Raw genomic sequence first — 17,293 nt, 5'->3', positions numbered from 1 at the left:
ACAGTTAAGAGCATGGTTTCTGATCACACAGACATATTAGACTAAACCCCATGAAGTAGCTAACACTTGGTGTGTTTTATGTTATAGAAATTGGTAATATATATATATATATATATATATATATATATATATATATATATATATATATATATCAAGTTATAAACATTTCTTATCTCATATGTAATAGATACTAATATACACATGTGTATTTGTAGCAATTCTGTCCCTGCTGTACTGCTGTGTGCCTACAGAATTTGTGTCATTTATGTTTCTATTTCTTAAAAACTAAAATAGGTCAAAGAATACAAATCTTAGAGCAGCTGTGAAGAGGTTTTAAAATCTGGGAATGTAAGACTATGTGTGGATTTAATTAGAATATGTAGGTAAAGTTCATATCCTGGTACCCAAATGTTCATCTAAATGTTCAGCATTATTATGAAAGATACTTTATGGACTATTGTGGTTTTGGACATATTCTGGCATCAAGTGGGTTTCAGTGGCCATCCATTTCCAGAGTGTCCCTGAGTTTACAGCAGAGGGTCAATGGGAGCAGGCAGGTTCACAGGAAGTCTGACAATGCTCCAACAATGCCCACTCAGCACTGGAGTCTAATATTACTTTCAGGCAGAAACAACAGACACCACTTTGCAGGGGCTCACGTTCTATTCCTGCCCCAGTGAATTATTATGGTTTGGCTCTGGCCTGGTGTAGAAATTATCCCTCCATGCTCATCAAGATCTAATTTCATAGAAGTGGGCACCTTGCTTTCCTTGTTCACTGATGCATTTAAGTCCTTAGTAGAGGTTCTGACACAGATGTGATGTTAAAAATAATATTTGAATAAATAGTGAACCCCTCTTACTTCTGTGTGATGAGGTCTTGTGACTACTTTGGAAGTTCAATGTTTTCCTGCAGCCAGACTGGGAGAGAGGGAAGAGGCACACATCCACAGGTGTGAGAAATTAATATGAAAGTATTTAAAAACAAATGGTTTTCCCAATAATGACAGTATGAGATGTGATGTCCTGTTCATCCTTTCTAGGTCCCTGAGATTCCAAACCCTTCTTCATCCCCAACAGACAGAGGAGCAGCATGAGGCCTGAGAACCAGAGCAGTGTGTCCCAGTTCCTCTTCCTGGGGCTCCCCATCCCACCAGGGCAGCAGGGCATGTTCTTCACCCTGTTCCTTAGCATGTACCTGACCACGGTGCTGGGCAACCTGCTCATCATCCTGCTCATCAGGCTGGACTCTCGCCTGCACACGCCCATGTACTTCTTCCTCAGCCACTTGGCCTTCTCTGACATTTCTCTCTCATCTGTCACTGTCCCAAAGATGCTCATGAACATGCAGATTCATCAACAATCAATCTCCTATGAGGGATGCATTTCTCAGTTGTATTTATTCATACTTTTTGCTGGTCTTGACAATTTTCTTCTGGCTGTGATGGCATATGACAGGTACATGGCCATCTGTTACCCCCTGAACTATACCACCATTATGAGGGAGGGGCTGTGTGTGCTGCTGGTGGCTGGCTCCTGGATTCTTTCCTGTGTCCATGATTTGTTGCACACCCTCCTCTTGGTCCAACTGTCTTTCTGTGCTGACAATACCATCCCCCACTTCTACTGTGACCTCGTTGCACTCCTGAAGCTGAGCTGTTCAGACACCTCCTTCAATGAGCTGGTCATATTCACTGAGGGAGGAATGATTTTCTTTTTGTGTTTTGGTGTTATTTTGGGCTCCTATATCCGTATAGGAATGATCATCCTGAGGGTCCCCTCCACTAAGAGACTCTCTAAAGCCTTTTCTACCTGTGGGTCCCATCTCTCTGTGGTGTCTTTATACTACGGGACACTTGTTGGTGTTTACTTTCTTTCCTCATCATGGGGTTCCAAAGACATAATTGCTTCGGTCATGTATACAGTAGTTACCCCCATGCTGAACCCCTTCATCTACAGCCTGAGGAACAGAGATATAAAACAGGCCTTAGAGATGTGTGTCAATAGGGTTAAGTTCTTTAAGCAGCATCACTAAATCCTGCTGTTGCAGTCAGGAGCACAGTCAGATAGATCTCCTAAGATTATTGTATGGTCAACATCTCCATACACCTTTCATAGAGTATACTTTCTTTCATATGTACAGTGTTGTTAATCTGTCATATGTGTTAAGTTTGCTACTTGGATTATTAATAATTATTTATTCCCAATTAATATTATTCACACGTCCATCATCTCTTATAATATACAGTATATGCATAATCTTATGCAAAACATGTTGCATTATTATAACAGTGGTTTTGTCTCTTTCTGTTTTGAGATATGTCATTTTTTGCTTATGCATTTTTAAGAATTTTATGTTATTGAATAGACACTTATTAAGCATCATGATCTGCTCCTGGTAGTCTTTCCTTTTTATTACCTGATGTTTTTATGCTGCCTTTTGTTGGCTTCTGGCTGATTGTGCACATCTCTTCCTAATGTTGGCTGACTGCAATCAGGCGTGATAAGAATAATTACACAGTAAAAATTAGTATGTGCTACAAAGCAAGGATGTTAGAGAGAGAGACTTTTGAGGAATGCATTTAAGAGCACACTACTAATTTTACAATTAGGAAAAGTTTCTAGTAATCGGTCCTACCTGAATACCTCATCTACTTCTGATATTAATATAAATACATTCTATCTATATAGTTATAGATACATATACGGATAGAGATACAGCTAGATATATAGATACTACTATAGCACAATATAGCATAGTATAGTATGGCATGGCATGGCATGGCATAGCATATCATAGCGTAGCGTAGCATAGCGTAGTGTAGTGTATTGTAGTGTAGCATGGCATCGCATGGCATGGCATGATATGGTTTGGTATGGCATAGCTTAGCATAGCACAGCATAGCGTAGTGTAGTGTAGTATAGTATAGTAAGTATGGTATAGTATAGTCAGGATGCAGCTTTCTCGTGGTTGTGTTTAAATGGTATTTCTTTTCCATCAATTTAAACATTTCTTTGTCCTTATATCTGTGAGGTGTGCATTGTTCAATATGTAATGCTGGAGAGTGTTCATTTTATGTAAAAGAAAAATTATTATATATCTGGATATACTGTCTTTGGACATCTAATATAATTATAATACATTTGAATTTATATTTTCCTTATTACTATATTTGCCATTTGATTCATCTGTTTCACATATATTCCTCTTGTCTTCCTCTGTTTTAAGTAAATGTATATATTCAGTTCCATTTTCCCTCTATTAACGTATTAATCAGATATCATTATTATTGTTTTATAATTCTTTTATGTGCCGTAGGCAGGCATCATGTTTTACTTTCTACTTAGCTATTTGAGGTATACAATGCAGTGGCATTTAGGACATATATCACCAATATCTCATTTCATGACCATTAAAGAAAACTATAAAACATCAACTGCATATTTTTCAACTGTGAGGAAAATAGAACAAAGATGTCTATAAATCAATGTGCAAAATATTAGAATACTAGAGGCCTGGGGCACAAAAATTCGTGCACTGGAGGGGGTCCCTCAGCCTGTCCTTCCCCCTCTCACAGTCCCAGAGCCCTCAGGGGATGTCCTACTGATGGCTCCCCTGTGGGCTGTGACTGGGCTGATCAGGAGAAGGCGCTGTTCCCATCACCCCACTGCTGCTGCCACTGCCGGCCACTGTGGCTGCGAGGCCTGAGCCCCGGGCCTCGCAGCTGCCTGAGCTCATGGCTGCCGTGAGCCCACAGCTTCTGTGGCTTGTTGGATGGATGTCCAGATGGACGTCTGGAAGACATCCGCGCTTATAAGCATATTACCCTTTTTTAGGATAGATATTGCTGAATGGAAAAAGCAATGTGTAAAAGAGTATTTATAGCATGCTACTTCTTATGTAAAAACAAAGGGGAATAAAATATACATGTGTCTGCCCATTTGAGCAGAAAGAAGCACAGGAAGAATAAATTAAAAACTAATGAAATTGTTATCAATAGGAGATGGAGCAGAAGAGATGAGGAGATGAGTAGAATTATTTGTGTAGTTTTGAATGTGCTGTCTTATGCAAGTAAAACATAAATATTAAAGGAGGTTAATAAAGCAAAATAGAGTAAAACAAATCACATGTACTTAACTATATTTTATATTAACTCCAAAATTAGAGTAAAGGGGAAAACTAAGTCAGTGCCTTAAGATATTGCTGAACCCAGAATTTATATTTATCTCTCAATCCTAACTAATAAAGAGGGAATATGCTAATTGACCCACATGCAGTCACAAAGATGGTTGCGCCCACAGCCGATAAGGAGGGAATATACTAATTGACTGCCCTGCCTTCAAAGATCGTGGTGCCCACAGTCAATAAGGAGGGAATATGCTAATTGACTGGCCCACCCTCAAAGATGGCGGCACCCACAGCCACAAGATGGTGGTGCTCAGTCCCCTCAGTCCCGCTGGGGTGTCAGGCGTGCGGCAAGATGGGGCCCACACTCAGGCAGGCTTGGCTGTACCGCGCGACTGCCTCCGGAGTCCCCCAGTCCCCTCAGCCACCCAGCCACCCAGGGCCGGCCCAAGGTCTAGGCAAACCTCGGATGGCGGCTGCCCAGCTGCCTGAGGCTCAGGTAACCAGGGACGCCCATGGATTGTGCTGCTGGCAGTGGCAGCAGCAGAGGTGTGATGGGGTGTTGCCTTCCCCTGATTGCCAGGTCGCCTCCCACCCCTGAGGGATCCCGGACGGTAATACGGGGAAGGCTGGGCTGAGGAACACCCCCTCCAGTGCATGAATTTTCATGCACCAGACTTCTAGTTAAAAATAAAACACTGAAAACAATGTCTTAAGTTGTACATTGTATGGCATTAACAGTTCAAGGTTCTGAAACAAGTCACCATGTATCCAATGATTCAGTACATAAGTGACCATTGAGGAAAAGAAAGTGACCCTCACTCTCAGGGAAAGGAGCTCTGTACATGGGAAAGGAGAGGCTGGAAAGAACTCTATGGTGTCAAACTAGAATTGGAGCTATCAATTCAAAGTCCTGGGTTTTAAATGTATAAACAGATTGCAATTTACATGTTATATATCAATGTCAATACTGTTCCCATCCCCATTCTTTATGTCCTGCTCTTGACCCACCTCCTATGAGCAAACATGCTTTTAGTTTCTTAGTTTCTAAATTTTCCTTCCTGTTTTTTTTTTTTTAATATATATTTCCCAGTTGGCTTCTCTGATACCATTTAGAATAGTTGAAAGCAATGAACTTACCCAAAGCTTTAAAATGAATAATAGTAATGGATTATAACTTACAGAATAAGAATCCATGAATACTTAATAATATAAATGAAAAAATATAACACTAATAGGTGTTGAATAAGAATAATTTCCTTCTTTTAGGATAATAAAGAAGAAATCATAGAATTTGAGAAATCACCATTTGGCCTTCACATTTGCAATAATTTTCTCATATAAGAATCACCAATGATGGCTTCACAGGGTAGTTTTACCAAACATTCCAAGAAGAACTAACACTTTGTCTTAAAAATACTCCAAAAAAATCCAAGAGGAAGGAACACTTCCAACCTCTTTTTATGAGGCCAGCATTATCCCAATTCCAGAACTAGATAAAGACACAACAAAGAAAGAAATTTACAGGCCAGTATTCCTGGAGAACATAGATGCTAAAATTCACAATAAAATATTAGCAAATAGGATCCAGCAATATATTAGAAAGATCATACACCGTGACCAAGTGGGATTTATCCCAGGGATGCAAGGCTGGTACGGTATTTGCAAATTAGTAAAATTGATACCTCACATAAACAAACTGAAAGACAAAAATCACACAACCATATCAATAGCGGCAGAAAAAGCACTCGACAAAATCCAACACCGATTTTTGACAAAAACTCTCTGCAAAGTGTGATAGAGGAATCATACCTGAACATAATAAAGACCATAAAGGACCAATCTACAGCCACAATTGTACTCAATGGAAAAAACTAAAACTATTTCCAGTAAGAACAGGAGCAAGAGGGGATTTCCACTTTACCACTCTTATTCAACACTAGAGGCCCAATGCAAGAAATTCATGCAAGTGTAGCCTTCTGTCCCCCTGCTGCCGGCACCAGCTTCCCTCTGGCACCCGGGACCCGGGCTTCCCTCGTCTGGAAGTTTGTCTGGAAGGATGTCTGGTCTAATTAGCATATTACATTTTTATTATTATAGATAGTACTGGAAGAGCTAGGACAGTGATCAAACAAGAAGAAAATATAAAAGTCTTCCAAATTGAAAAGGAGGAAGTAAAATTCTCATTATTCACAGATGACACAATACTGTACATAGAAAACCATAAACACTCCACCAAAAAACTACTGGCTTTAATAAATTAATTTGGCAATGTAGCAGGATAAAAAATTAACACTCAGAAATCCATGGCATTTTTATACACCACTAATGATCTATCAGAAAGAGAAACTAAAAAACAATCTCATTTAACTTTGCAAGTAAAAGGTAAGAATTTATTAATAAAAATAAATAGCAGCATTAGTTATAATAGCTAAGATCTGGAAACAGCCAAAGTGCCCATCAGTAGATGAACGGATTTTAAAAAAACAACAGTGGCATATTTCACAATGGAATACTATGTAGCTGTAAAAAAGAAGGATCTCTTAACCTTTGAGACAGTATGGAGATACCTGGAGAGTATAATGCTAAGTAAAATAAGCCAGTCAAAGAAAGATAACTAATACATGATCTAACTTATATGTGGAATCTAATGAACACAATAAACTGACTAGTAAAAGACCCATAGACATTGAAGCATGCAGCAGACTGATGTATTTCAGAGGGAATGGGGGACAGGGAGAGATTAGCCAAAGAACTAATATGCATATATGCAAACCATGGACACAGACAATAGTGCAGTGAAGGCATGGGGAGGGGGTGGCAGTGGGGTGGAGGAGGGGCAATGGGGAAAAAGGGAACATCTGTAATACTTTCAACAATAAAGATAAATTTAAAAAAATAATAAAATAAAATAAAAGAAGTTACAAAATAGTCATGAAGATACAAATTACAGCATAGGGAATATAGTCAATAATATTGTGATTAACTGTGTGTAGACCGTTGAGTACTGGAAATATAAGGATGAACACATTATAAAGTACATGATTGTCTAACCACTACGCTGTACATGTGAAACTAATAGTAAATAATATTGAATATAAACTGTAATTTAAAATTTTAATTAAAAATGAGTAAAATAAAGATAGGCATCACATGATCTCACTCATATGTGGTATCTGATTAACAAGATAATGTAATGAACAAAATAGATCCTGAGACATAGAAGCATGGAATAGACTGATGTATCTTAGAGGGAAGGTGGGGGTGGGGCAGGTGGGAGTTATGAACCAGGGACCTTATATGCATACTAGAGGCCCAGTGCACAGATTCGTGCACCAGTGGGGCCCCCCAGCCTGGCCTGTGCCCTCTTGCAATAGGGGACCCATGGGGGATGTTGGACTGCTGGTTTCAGCCCGATTCCCCACAGGGATATAGTAGAGCGTGAAGCGGCAGGAAGCTGGGGAGAAGCCCAAGCCTGGGATAGTGCCGCACTGCTCCCCTCAATCCGGCCCCCCACACCTGCTGCTGCCGCATTCTTGGTAGCGCTGCTGTGGAGGTGGGAGAGGCTCCCCCAGCTACAGCTGCACTCTCCACCTGTGAGCCCAGCATCTGGCTGAAGCAGGGGGCAGCCCCTGCATTGAGTGTCTGCCCCCTGGTGGTCAGTGCATGTCATGGTGACCAGCTGACCAGTTGAGCAGTCATAATGTTTACTTAGGATTTTATATATATACATATACATAGCCCATGGAACAGACAATAGTGTGGTGAAGGCCTGGGAGGGGCGGGTGTGGAGTGGAGGGGTCAATGTGGGGGGGGGGGGAGAAGGTGACAACTGTACTACTTTAAAATATAAGGATACATTAAAAAAATAAAGACAGATTTTTTGAGGTTTAAGTGAATACAAAAAACTTCATATATTTAAAGTATACAGTTTGGATAGTTTTGACATATGTATACACCCATTAAGCTATCACTACAGGCTGTCAGGACCAGGAAGTTTCCCCAAGCCTACCTCCTGCTCCCTCTTTGCTCCTCACCTCTGTCCCCCAGGGGAACCGCTGATCTGTTTCTATCACATCAACTAGTTTGCACCTTCTAGAAGTTTATTTAAATGGGATCATACAAAATATATTCTTTCATTGCTGCCTTCTCTCACTCAGCATAAACATTTTGAGATTCATTTAGGTTTAACGATGAATACGTATCAAGGCATTTTTATATTCTTTTTGCTCTTTAGATGATTCTTTTTATTGGCAAGTCCTATTCCACTGTACAGATACACTACAGCTTTTTTGTTCACTCTCCTGTTGAAGGGGCTTTGTGTTCTAACAGAGGTCTGTATTGTTTTTTGGGAGCCTGCTGAATGATGTACATTGAAATTGTGAGGCAGAGGCCACAGGCAACTGGGAACCTTCTGCTTGCCATTTGGAGACTTGGCCAGAGGCCCTAGGTATCAGTGACATTACGGAAACTGTCTGCTGGGACTCCAGTTGCAGTTCTGTCTCTCTGGCCCCTAACCATGTTCCTTCCCAAGGGGCCTGTAGGAAGTTGGGCAATTATTCCAAAGACTGCTGCTCTAATCGGAGTCTTGGCGCTGTCTCCCTCTGGGGTCTCTTTCTGAAGCTAAAAGGAGATCACCTGCCCACTGTTTTGAAACTGGTGAACAGACGTAAGAATCTATAAAAGTCCTCAGACCGTGAAGGTTTGTTCCCTTTCCTTTAAACCTGGGTCTCCTGCACAGAAACTGAAGATTTGGGAAACACCACAAAGAACAAGGTATCAAAACTCATAGATCTGGTATAGATTAGAAGGGACCCAGAAATCTGCATAGTTGTGTGTGTGTGTGTGTGTGTGTGTGTGTGTGTGTGTGTGTTGTATGACTTTGTGTGTGTGTCACTGACTCACATACTGAATACACCCACTGAGAATAAGTATAAATCAGGGAAGCCTGGCGTTTCCACAGTGATGTGTGCCTTATTTTACCTGTGTTTTGTTGCCTGCGTGCTGCATAGAAGACCTTGTGAATCACTTGAGATTTGAATGTGTGACTGCGATGTGTGTGGTGGAGGATGCTTGATAGTTATGTGTGTGCAACTGTGTTGCACACGTGTGAGTGTATTTTGTGTGAGTTTTTCATAGATTTGTGTGACGTTGACTCACACTCTGGCTGTATTTACCTAGCTTGAGTGTAAGCCAGGGAAGTCTGTAAGACTCCCTTTGGCAGGGCTGTGGCTGTGATAGTGTGTGAGTGCTCTTGTGTGTAACAAACTCACACCTTGACTTCCTTCACACAGAAGATATGTAGGATGGAGACTTAAAACCAAGATACTGAAAAAGGTCAAAAAATATCGTGCTTTCATATGGCTGGATTCACCATAGCTACAGACCAGAACCCACACAGGCAGCTCCAAAAAAAGCCCATTTTGAAGATCCGTTGGGGGACATTTTTCAGTGATTTGAATAATACAGGAGCATCCCCGGAAGCCCAATGTTTTTGAACTTCTTCGTCAACTTTGTTACATAGTTTAGAAACTAAATGCTCATATCTGAGGTCACATATGCCTACACTCAATTCTTTGTCTTTTTCCCACCTAATAGCTTTGTGGTCATACATGCTCAGCAGCCTCCACTGTCAAATGGGAATAATGACAATCACTGTGGAATCTGGTCTGTAAGGTGCTTAACTTCTAGCACATTGTAAGCACTTAGAAATTTGTATCCTGTAGGGGCCATGACACCTGACTCTCCATTTCCTGAATGCTAGAGGACAATACCTGGTACACTGACAGGAAAATTAGTCCAACCAAAGACTCCTCCTGACCTCCAGGCAGCCGCTTCTCCTCTCTATTACTGAGTGTCTCCCAGCCACCACTTTCACTCATGGTGCTGACAGAATCAAGGCACCATTTCTGTATTGTTCCCTTCCCTCAAAATGGGTCTCCTCTAGGATGTGTTTGAGATCCTAGTTACTTACTGGGATTACTTACCTGGTCAGATTCCCACACAGCAATATCAATGCCAAGTTCCTCTCCCAAGCTTATGGGTATTTTGACATTCAACTTTAGCTTAACCTTTCTACCTCCCACAGGAAGAAATGGATGAATTCTCTTCCCAGTGAAAAGACGATCAGAAAATCTACCTTGAGACCAGGTTGCGCTGGGCAATATCTATGTGATATTGTATAAGCCATCTCACTACTGTTAGTAAGTGAAGGAACAAAAATCACCGTCTTCTCTCCTTCCCAGATACAGAATAAACGATGGTAGACTGAGTGAAATTGAAGGTCCATGAAAGCCATTTGCAAAATACTGGGCTGTAGGACTATGAGTGGTGACCGCTGTCTGAGCAAAAGGACTTCCTCAAACCCTGAGACTATATTTCTTAAGAACCTGACTCTTTTGTCTAATCAAAAAGAGGGCGAAACAGGGTCATAGGAGCAAAGATTCTAATAAATCTAAGGAACATGAGAGAATTGAGACTACAGCAGTTACTAACTATGTGATCATGATAGTTCTCACAACTTCTTAGTACGTATATGATGAAGTTTTACAACACCTGCCTCCGAGGACTATTGAAATTTAATGTGGCAATAAATGCAAAAATGCATTGGTTTGACAGAGTGTTACTAAATGTCAATTATTATAAATGTGAAGATGGCTACTAGAAATAGTGATTGTCAATCAGGTAATGGTGAATCCTAAAAGACACTTCCCATCCTTCAGGGTCCTCAGTTCTCACATGCCAGATCTCAGATCTCAGGATTTCCTGCCTGTAGATCCTCATTTTGGAGCCATCTTGAAGCACCAGATGCAGATGGAGATAGATGCACTGAGGTAAGTTTACTTCTTCGCAACAAGAGGAACGTGCATTAAGACATGTCTCACCAGAAGACTTACCCAATGACAGGATATGAGCTCCGAAATGCCTCTTGAGATGGTGAGGGCTCAGATAAGGTAGCACAAGGAGCTAGGTCAGCTCCTTGGCCCTCTGCGCTGATCTTCTCAAGATGCTGTTTGATTAAATTCCTACATTTGATCTTGGCTTTATTTGGGTAGTTAGCACATCATAAAAGTACTAATTAAAATTTTCTGTGTTTATTTTATACAGGCATTGTTCTTAGATATTCACGTGTCTTGAATTAGAACCCTCTTATTAACTCTAGGAATGTGTGATATTGGTATCTTCACATACTGAGGCACAACATGTGGCCACAATAGATTCAGCTCCTTAAGTCAGCTGCCCAGAGAGCGATGCCACCAGACTCCCAGCTCAAGGAATCTACATGCAGAGCCTTACCTTCACTCAGTCCTCTGTCAGGTGTGCCCAGAGGGTCAGGGGGCAGAGGTCCTGTGTGTCCCATTTATTCTTGCATCTCTAATTAGTAGCACAGTGCCAGGAACCTGGGTGATTTAAAAAAATAAAGATGAATGTGTTCTGCTTTCATTTGAAAGAAGCCTATATTGGGCATTGAAGGTGTGTTGCTTGCAATGAAAACTCTAGCAGATTATATGAATGCAAGGAGATGTTATTTTTCTCCAGGAGAAAGTAGGAAACGCTACAGTGGTGACCATAATCACCGTTTCAAAGTCTCTGGCCTTTTTCATTGTCCTTTCATCCCCAGGAGAGAGAAGAGCAGCATGAGGCCTGAGAACCAGAGCAGCGTGTCCCAGTTCCTCCTCCTGGGGCTCCCCATCCTACCAGGGCAGCAGGGCATGTTCTTCACCCTGTTCCTGGGCATGTACCTGACCACGGTGCTGGGCAACCTGCTCATCATCCTGCTCATCAGGCTGGACTCCCGCCTGCACACGCCCATGTACTTCTTCCTCAGCCACTTGGCCTTCTCTGACATTTCTCTCTCATCTGTCACTGTGCCTAAGATGCTCAGGGACATTCAGACTCAGCATCAATCCATCTCCTATATGGGGTGTATTTCTCAGTTGTATTTTTTCATACATTTTGCTGGTCTTGACAATTTCCTTTTGGCTGTGATGGCATATGACAGGTACGTGGCCATCTGTCACCCCCTGTACTACACCACCATCATGAGGGAGGGGCTGTGTGCATTGCTGTTGGCTGGTTCTTGGATAGTTGCCTGTGTCCATTCTCTTATTCATACCCTCCTCTTGGTCCAACTATCTTTCTGTGCTGATAATACCATCACCCACTTCTTCTGTGACCTCGCTGCACTCCTGAAGCTGAGCTGTTCAGACACCTTCCTCAATGTGCTGGTCATATTCACTGAAACAGGGGTGATTTTCTTTCTTTGTCTTGGTATTATTCTGGGCTCCTATATCCATATAGGGATCATCATGCTTAGAGTCCCCTCCACCCAGAGACTCTTTAAAGCCTTTTCTACTTGTGGTTCACATCTCTCTGTGGTGTTTTTATACTATGGGGCACTTGCTGGTGTTTACTTTTCCTCCTCATCATGGGGTTCCAAGGACATAATTGCTTCGGTCATGTATACGGTAGTTACCCCCATGCTGAACCCCTTCATCTACAGCCTGAGGAACAGAGATATAAAACAGGCCTTAGAGATGGGTATCAATAGGGTTATGTTCTTTAAGCAGCAATCACTAAATCCTCCTGTTGCAGTCAGGAGCACAGTGAGATAGATCTCCTAAAATTATGTATGGTTGAACCTCCATATACCTTTCATAGAATATGCGTTCTGTCATCATGTACATGTGTTGTTAATATGTTAACTAGGTCACATTTGCCCCTTGGATTGTTAATAATTCTTTACAACTAATTAGTATTTTTTACTTGTTCATCATTTCTTAGAAGATGTATGCAAAATCTCATGCAAAACATTTTGCACAACTATAATTGCAGATTTTTGTTTTTCTACTTTGAGTCATGTCAGTTTTTGTTTATGTATCGATTATAGTGTGTTAATGAGGACACCCTGATTTAGCATCACAGTCTGCTTCTGGTGAACTTTCCATTAATTTATTTTTACTGATTTTTTAATATTGGCTATTGTTGGCTTCAAGCTGATGATGCGCATTTCTTTCCAACTCACATTCAATGTCATCATGTTGGTAGATTGCAATCAGCCATAATAAGAAAAATTACACTTTGGAAATTCCCAGGTACTATGAAAAAAAAAAGCTTTGTAAAAAGAGAGAGACTTTTAAAAATGCATTTAACAGCACACAATTGTGTTTATAATTAGAAGATATTTCTAGTGCTGGGTCCTACCTTCAGACCTCATCTACTTCAGATACTTTCTATCTATATGTACAGATGCAGATAGAGATATAGATGCTACTGTAGTATAGATGGTAATGATGCAGCTTTCTCATGGTTAGTGTTTACATGGTATTTCTCTTCTATCACTTCAAACTTTTTTGTCCTTATATCTATGAGGTGTCCATTGTTAACAGTGTAATGTTAGATTTTGCTCTTTTATATAGAGTAACAATTATTATATTTCTGGAGAAGTGTATCTATTGACATCTAATGTAATCATAATATGTTTACATTTATATTTTCTTTTTTTTGTATTTATATTTTCCATATTACTAGGTTTTTTATTGTGTTTTTTAAAGTACCTTATTTCTTAAATATATTTTTATTGATTTCAAGAGGAAGGGAAAGAGAGAGATAGAAACATCAATGATGAGAGAGAATCATTGACCAGCTGCTTCCTGCACGCACCCTACTGGGGATCAAGCTCGCAACCCAAGCACGTGCCCTTGATTGGAATTGAACCTGGGACCCTTCAGTCCACATGCCGACGCTCTATTCACTGAGCCAAATTGGCTATGCCCCATATTACTATGTTTTTTATTTGATACATTTGTTTCACATTTATTCTCTCTTGTCTTCCTCCTTTTTAATTAAATATATTTTTGTTATATCATTCCCCCTCTATTTACATCTTGTTCATATATTATTATTACTATGTTATAATTATTTTATGTGTTGTATATAGAAATTATTTTTACTTTCACTTTAATTTTAATTATAATTTAAATACAAAATATGAAATTTATTATGTTAGCTTTTGTAGATGTACAGTTCAGTGGCATTTAGAACACTCATCACCTACATCTCATTCTGGGACACCTAAAAACACTCTATAGAATATCAATGCAATCAAGTGTTGGCAATTATGAAAAAAATTAGCACAAAGATATCTATGAATCAGTATGAAGAAATATCAGGATAAATGGGAAAATAGCAATGTGCAAAAGAGCATTTACAGGATGCCACTTTTAAGTGAAAATAAAGGGGATATAGAACACACACATGTCGGCCTATTTGAGTAAAAAGAAACATAGGAAGAATAAAACAGTAGTTAAGATCTGGAAACAGCCCAAGTGCCAATCAATAGATAAGTGAATAAAAAAACTGTGGTACATTTATACAATGGAATACCACTTGGCTGTAAAAAGGAAGAAAATCTTATCTTTTGCAACAGCATGGATAGATTTGAAAATTATTATGCTAAGTGAAATGAGCCTGTCAGAGAAAGGCAAACACAATATGATCGCACTTATATGTGAAATCTAATGGACAAATAATATTTTTCAAAAAATAGAAATAGAAGCATAGATACACAGAATAGTCTGACAGCTATCAGAGGGTACTTGGTTACTGGGGCTGGATGGGCAGGTGAAGGGATATATATGACAGATAGACACAGACAAACAACAATATGTGATAGGGGGAAAGGGGTGGTAGAAGGTGGAAGTGATCAAAGGGGGATAAATGGGGATGAAATGAGACATGACTTCGGGTGGTGAACTCACCATGCAGTATGCAGATGATGTTTTACTGAATTGTACACTTGAAACCTGTATGGTTTTACTAACCAATGTCACCCCAATAAATTCAATAAAACAGAAATTAATGAAATTGTTCACCTATTGGAGGTGAGGCAGAAGAGATGGGAAGATGAGTACAGTTATTTGTATACTTTTCACTATGCTGTCTTTTGCCATTGAGAAATAAACAGAAGAGGTGGTGAATAAAGCAAAATAGAAGAAAACAAAACAGCCATAGCCAGTTTGGCTTAGTGGGGAGAGTCAGCCTGCAGACTGAAGGATCCCAGGTTCAATTCCAGTCAAGGTCATGTACTTCAGTTGCAGGCTTGATCCCCAGCCCTGGTTGGGGCACATGCAGGAGGCAACCAATTGATGAGTCACTGTCATATTGATGTTTTTCTCTGTCTCTCTCTCTCCCTCCCTTCCACTCTCTCTAAAAATAAATGGAAACATATCTTTGGGTGAGGATTAACAAAATAAAAAACAAAAAATAAAACAAAACAAATGAACTGAACTATATTTCTCTAAAAATCTATGAAAAATATCTTCAGGTAAGTTTTAACAAAACAAAAACAAAGAATAAAATAAAACAGAAACAAAGAATAAAACGAAACAAATGAACCTAACTATACTTCAAATGAATACCATAATTACACTAAAGGGGGAAATGAAATAAGTAACTAAATTAATTTTTAAACCCCAAATTTTATCTATATATTCTCACAAGTAAAAAAACTACAACACTTGAAATAAAGTTTTAAGCTGTATTTAGTGTCACTGACAGTGGTATGAGTTCAAGATTCTGAAACAACTCACCATGTATCCAAAGACTCAACAAATAAGTAAACACTGAGGAAAAAGGAGTCCCTCTCACCGTGAGGGAAAGGAGCTATGTACATGGAAAAGGAGATGCTACAAAGAACTCTATGGTGCCAAACTAGAATTAGAGATATCAATTCGAACTTATGGGTTTTAAAATGTATAAACAGATTGCAACTTATAGCTTATATGTCAACATCTACACTGTTCCCATTCCCCATTCTTTCTGTACCACTCCAGACCCACCTCCTGTGAGTTAACTTTCCTTTACTTTCTTAGTTTCTAATTTTTATTCCTTGTATTTCTTTTATATATATTTCCAGTTGGCTTCTCTGAGATAATTTAGAATCCTTGCAGGCAATAAACACACCTAAGACTTCAAAATGAATAACTACAGTAATGGATTTGAACTTAGGGAATAAGAATACACAAGTCCATCTATCTTTAGTAATAGAAGGGTAATATGCTAATTAGACCGGATGTCTTCCAGACATCCCTTTGGATGTCCTTCCGGACAAAGCCACGGTGGCGGGGCCGAGGCAGAGGCGGTTAGGGACGATCAGACCAGCAGGGGAGAGCAGTTAGGGGTGATCAGGCCTGCAGGGGAGAGCAGTTAGGGGCGATCAGGCCTGCAGGGGAGAGCAGTTAGGGGCGATCAGGCCAGCAGGGGAGAGCAGTTAGGGGCGATCAGGCCTGCAGGGGAGAGCAGATATGGGCGATCAGGCTGGCAGGGGAGAGTAGTTAGGGGAGATCCAGCCAGCAGGGGAGAGCAGTTGAAGGTGATCAGGCCAGCAGAGGAGAGCAGTTAAAGGCGATCAGGCCAGCAGGGGAGGGCAGTTAGGGGCAATCCAGCTGGCAGGGGAGAGTAGTTAGGGGCGATCGGGTAGTCAGGCAGAGGTGTTAGGGGTGATCAGGCAGCAGGCAGGTGAGCAGCTAGGAGCCAGCGGTCCTGAATTGCCTGAGGGATGTCTTACTGTCGGCAGTTGGACATCCCCTGAGGGGTCCCGAATTGGAGAGGGTGCAGGCCGGGCTGAGGGAGCAACCCCTGTGAACGATTTTCGTGCACTGGTCCTCTTGTAATGATATGAATAAATAAATAAATAAATAAATAAATAAATTAAAATAAATGAGGGTGGAATATGGGCAAGTTCCTTCTTATAGGAGAATACAGCTAATAAATATGTAACAAATGTAGAATTGGAAGAATCACTATTTGTAATAATTTTCTCATATGAAAATCACCAATGGATGTTAAGTATAGTAGGTGAAATTTTAATAAGCAAAAAGTTATGGTTACATAGTATCAAAATATGTACCTAACTCATACCTATTAATTATAAGATTAAAATAGTAACTAAGATAAATGGCAACTTTACAGTAGAGAACCTGGCACACACTACCTTAGCTAACTGATCAAGTATAACTATTTATGAGGCCAGCATTATCCTAATTTCAAAACCAGATAAAGACACAACAAAAAAAGAAAATTATAGGCCAATATCCCTGGTGAACATAGATGCTAAAACCCTCAACAAAATACTAGCAAATTGGATCCAGCAACATATTAAAAAGAT

At 40.1% G+C, this 17,293-nt stretch overlaps 2 protein-coding genes across 2 annotated transcripts; both read left to right on the top strand.

Moving 5' to 3' along the window:
* Positions 1–1,092: 1,092 nt before the first annotated feature.
* Positions 1,093–2,034, top strand: LOC308249357 (olfactory receptor 1J4-like; the record flags this gene model as incomplete). The annotated part of the gene is made up of 1 exon (XM_080670705.1): positions 1,093–2,034. The coding sequence occupies one exon, from the start codon at positions 1,093–1,095 to the stop codon at positions 2,032–2,034; it is 942 nt and encodes a 313-aa protein (XP_080526831.1).
* A 9,728-nt stretch (positions 2,035–11,762) lies between these two features.
* On the top strand, positions 11,763–12,740 carry LOC308248918 (olfactory receptor 1J4-like; the record flags this gene model as incomplete). The annotated part of the gene is made up of 1 exon (XM_080669393.1): positions 11,763–12,740. The coding sequence occupies one exon, from the start codon at positions 11,763–11,765 to the stop codon at positions 12,738–12,740; it is 978 nt and encodes a 325-aa protein (XP_080525519.1).
* Between the last annotated feature and the right edge of the window lie 4,553 nt (positions 12,741–17,293).

Source organism: Plecotus auritus (genome assembly GCF_963455305.1).
Source record: "Plecotus auritus genome assembly, chromosome: 5".
Lineage (NCBI taxonomy): Eukaryota > Metazoa > Chordata > Mammalia > Chiroptera > Vespertilionidae > Plecotus > Plecotus auritus.
This window is presented reverse-complemented; position numbering and strand designations above follow the sequence as displayed.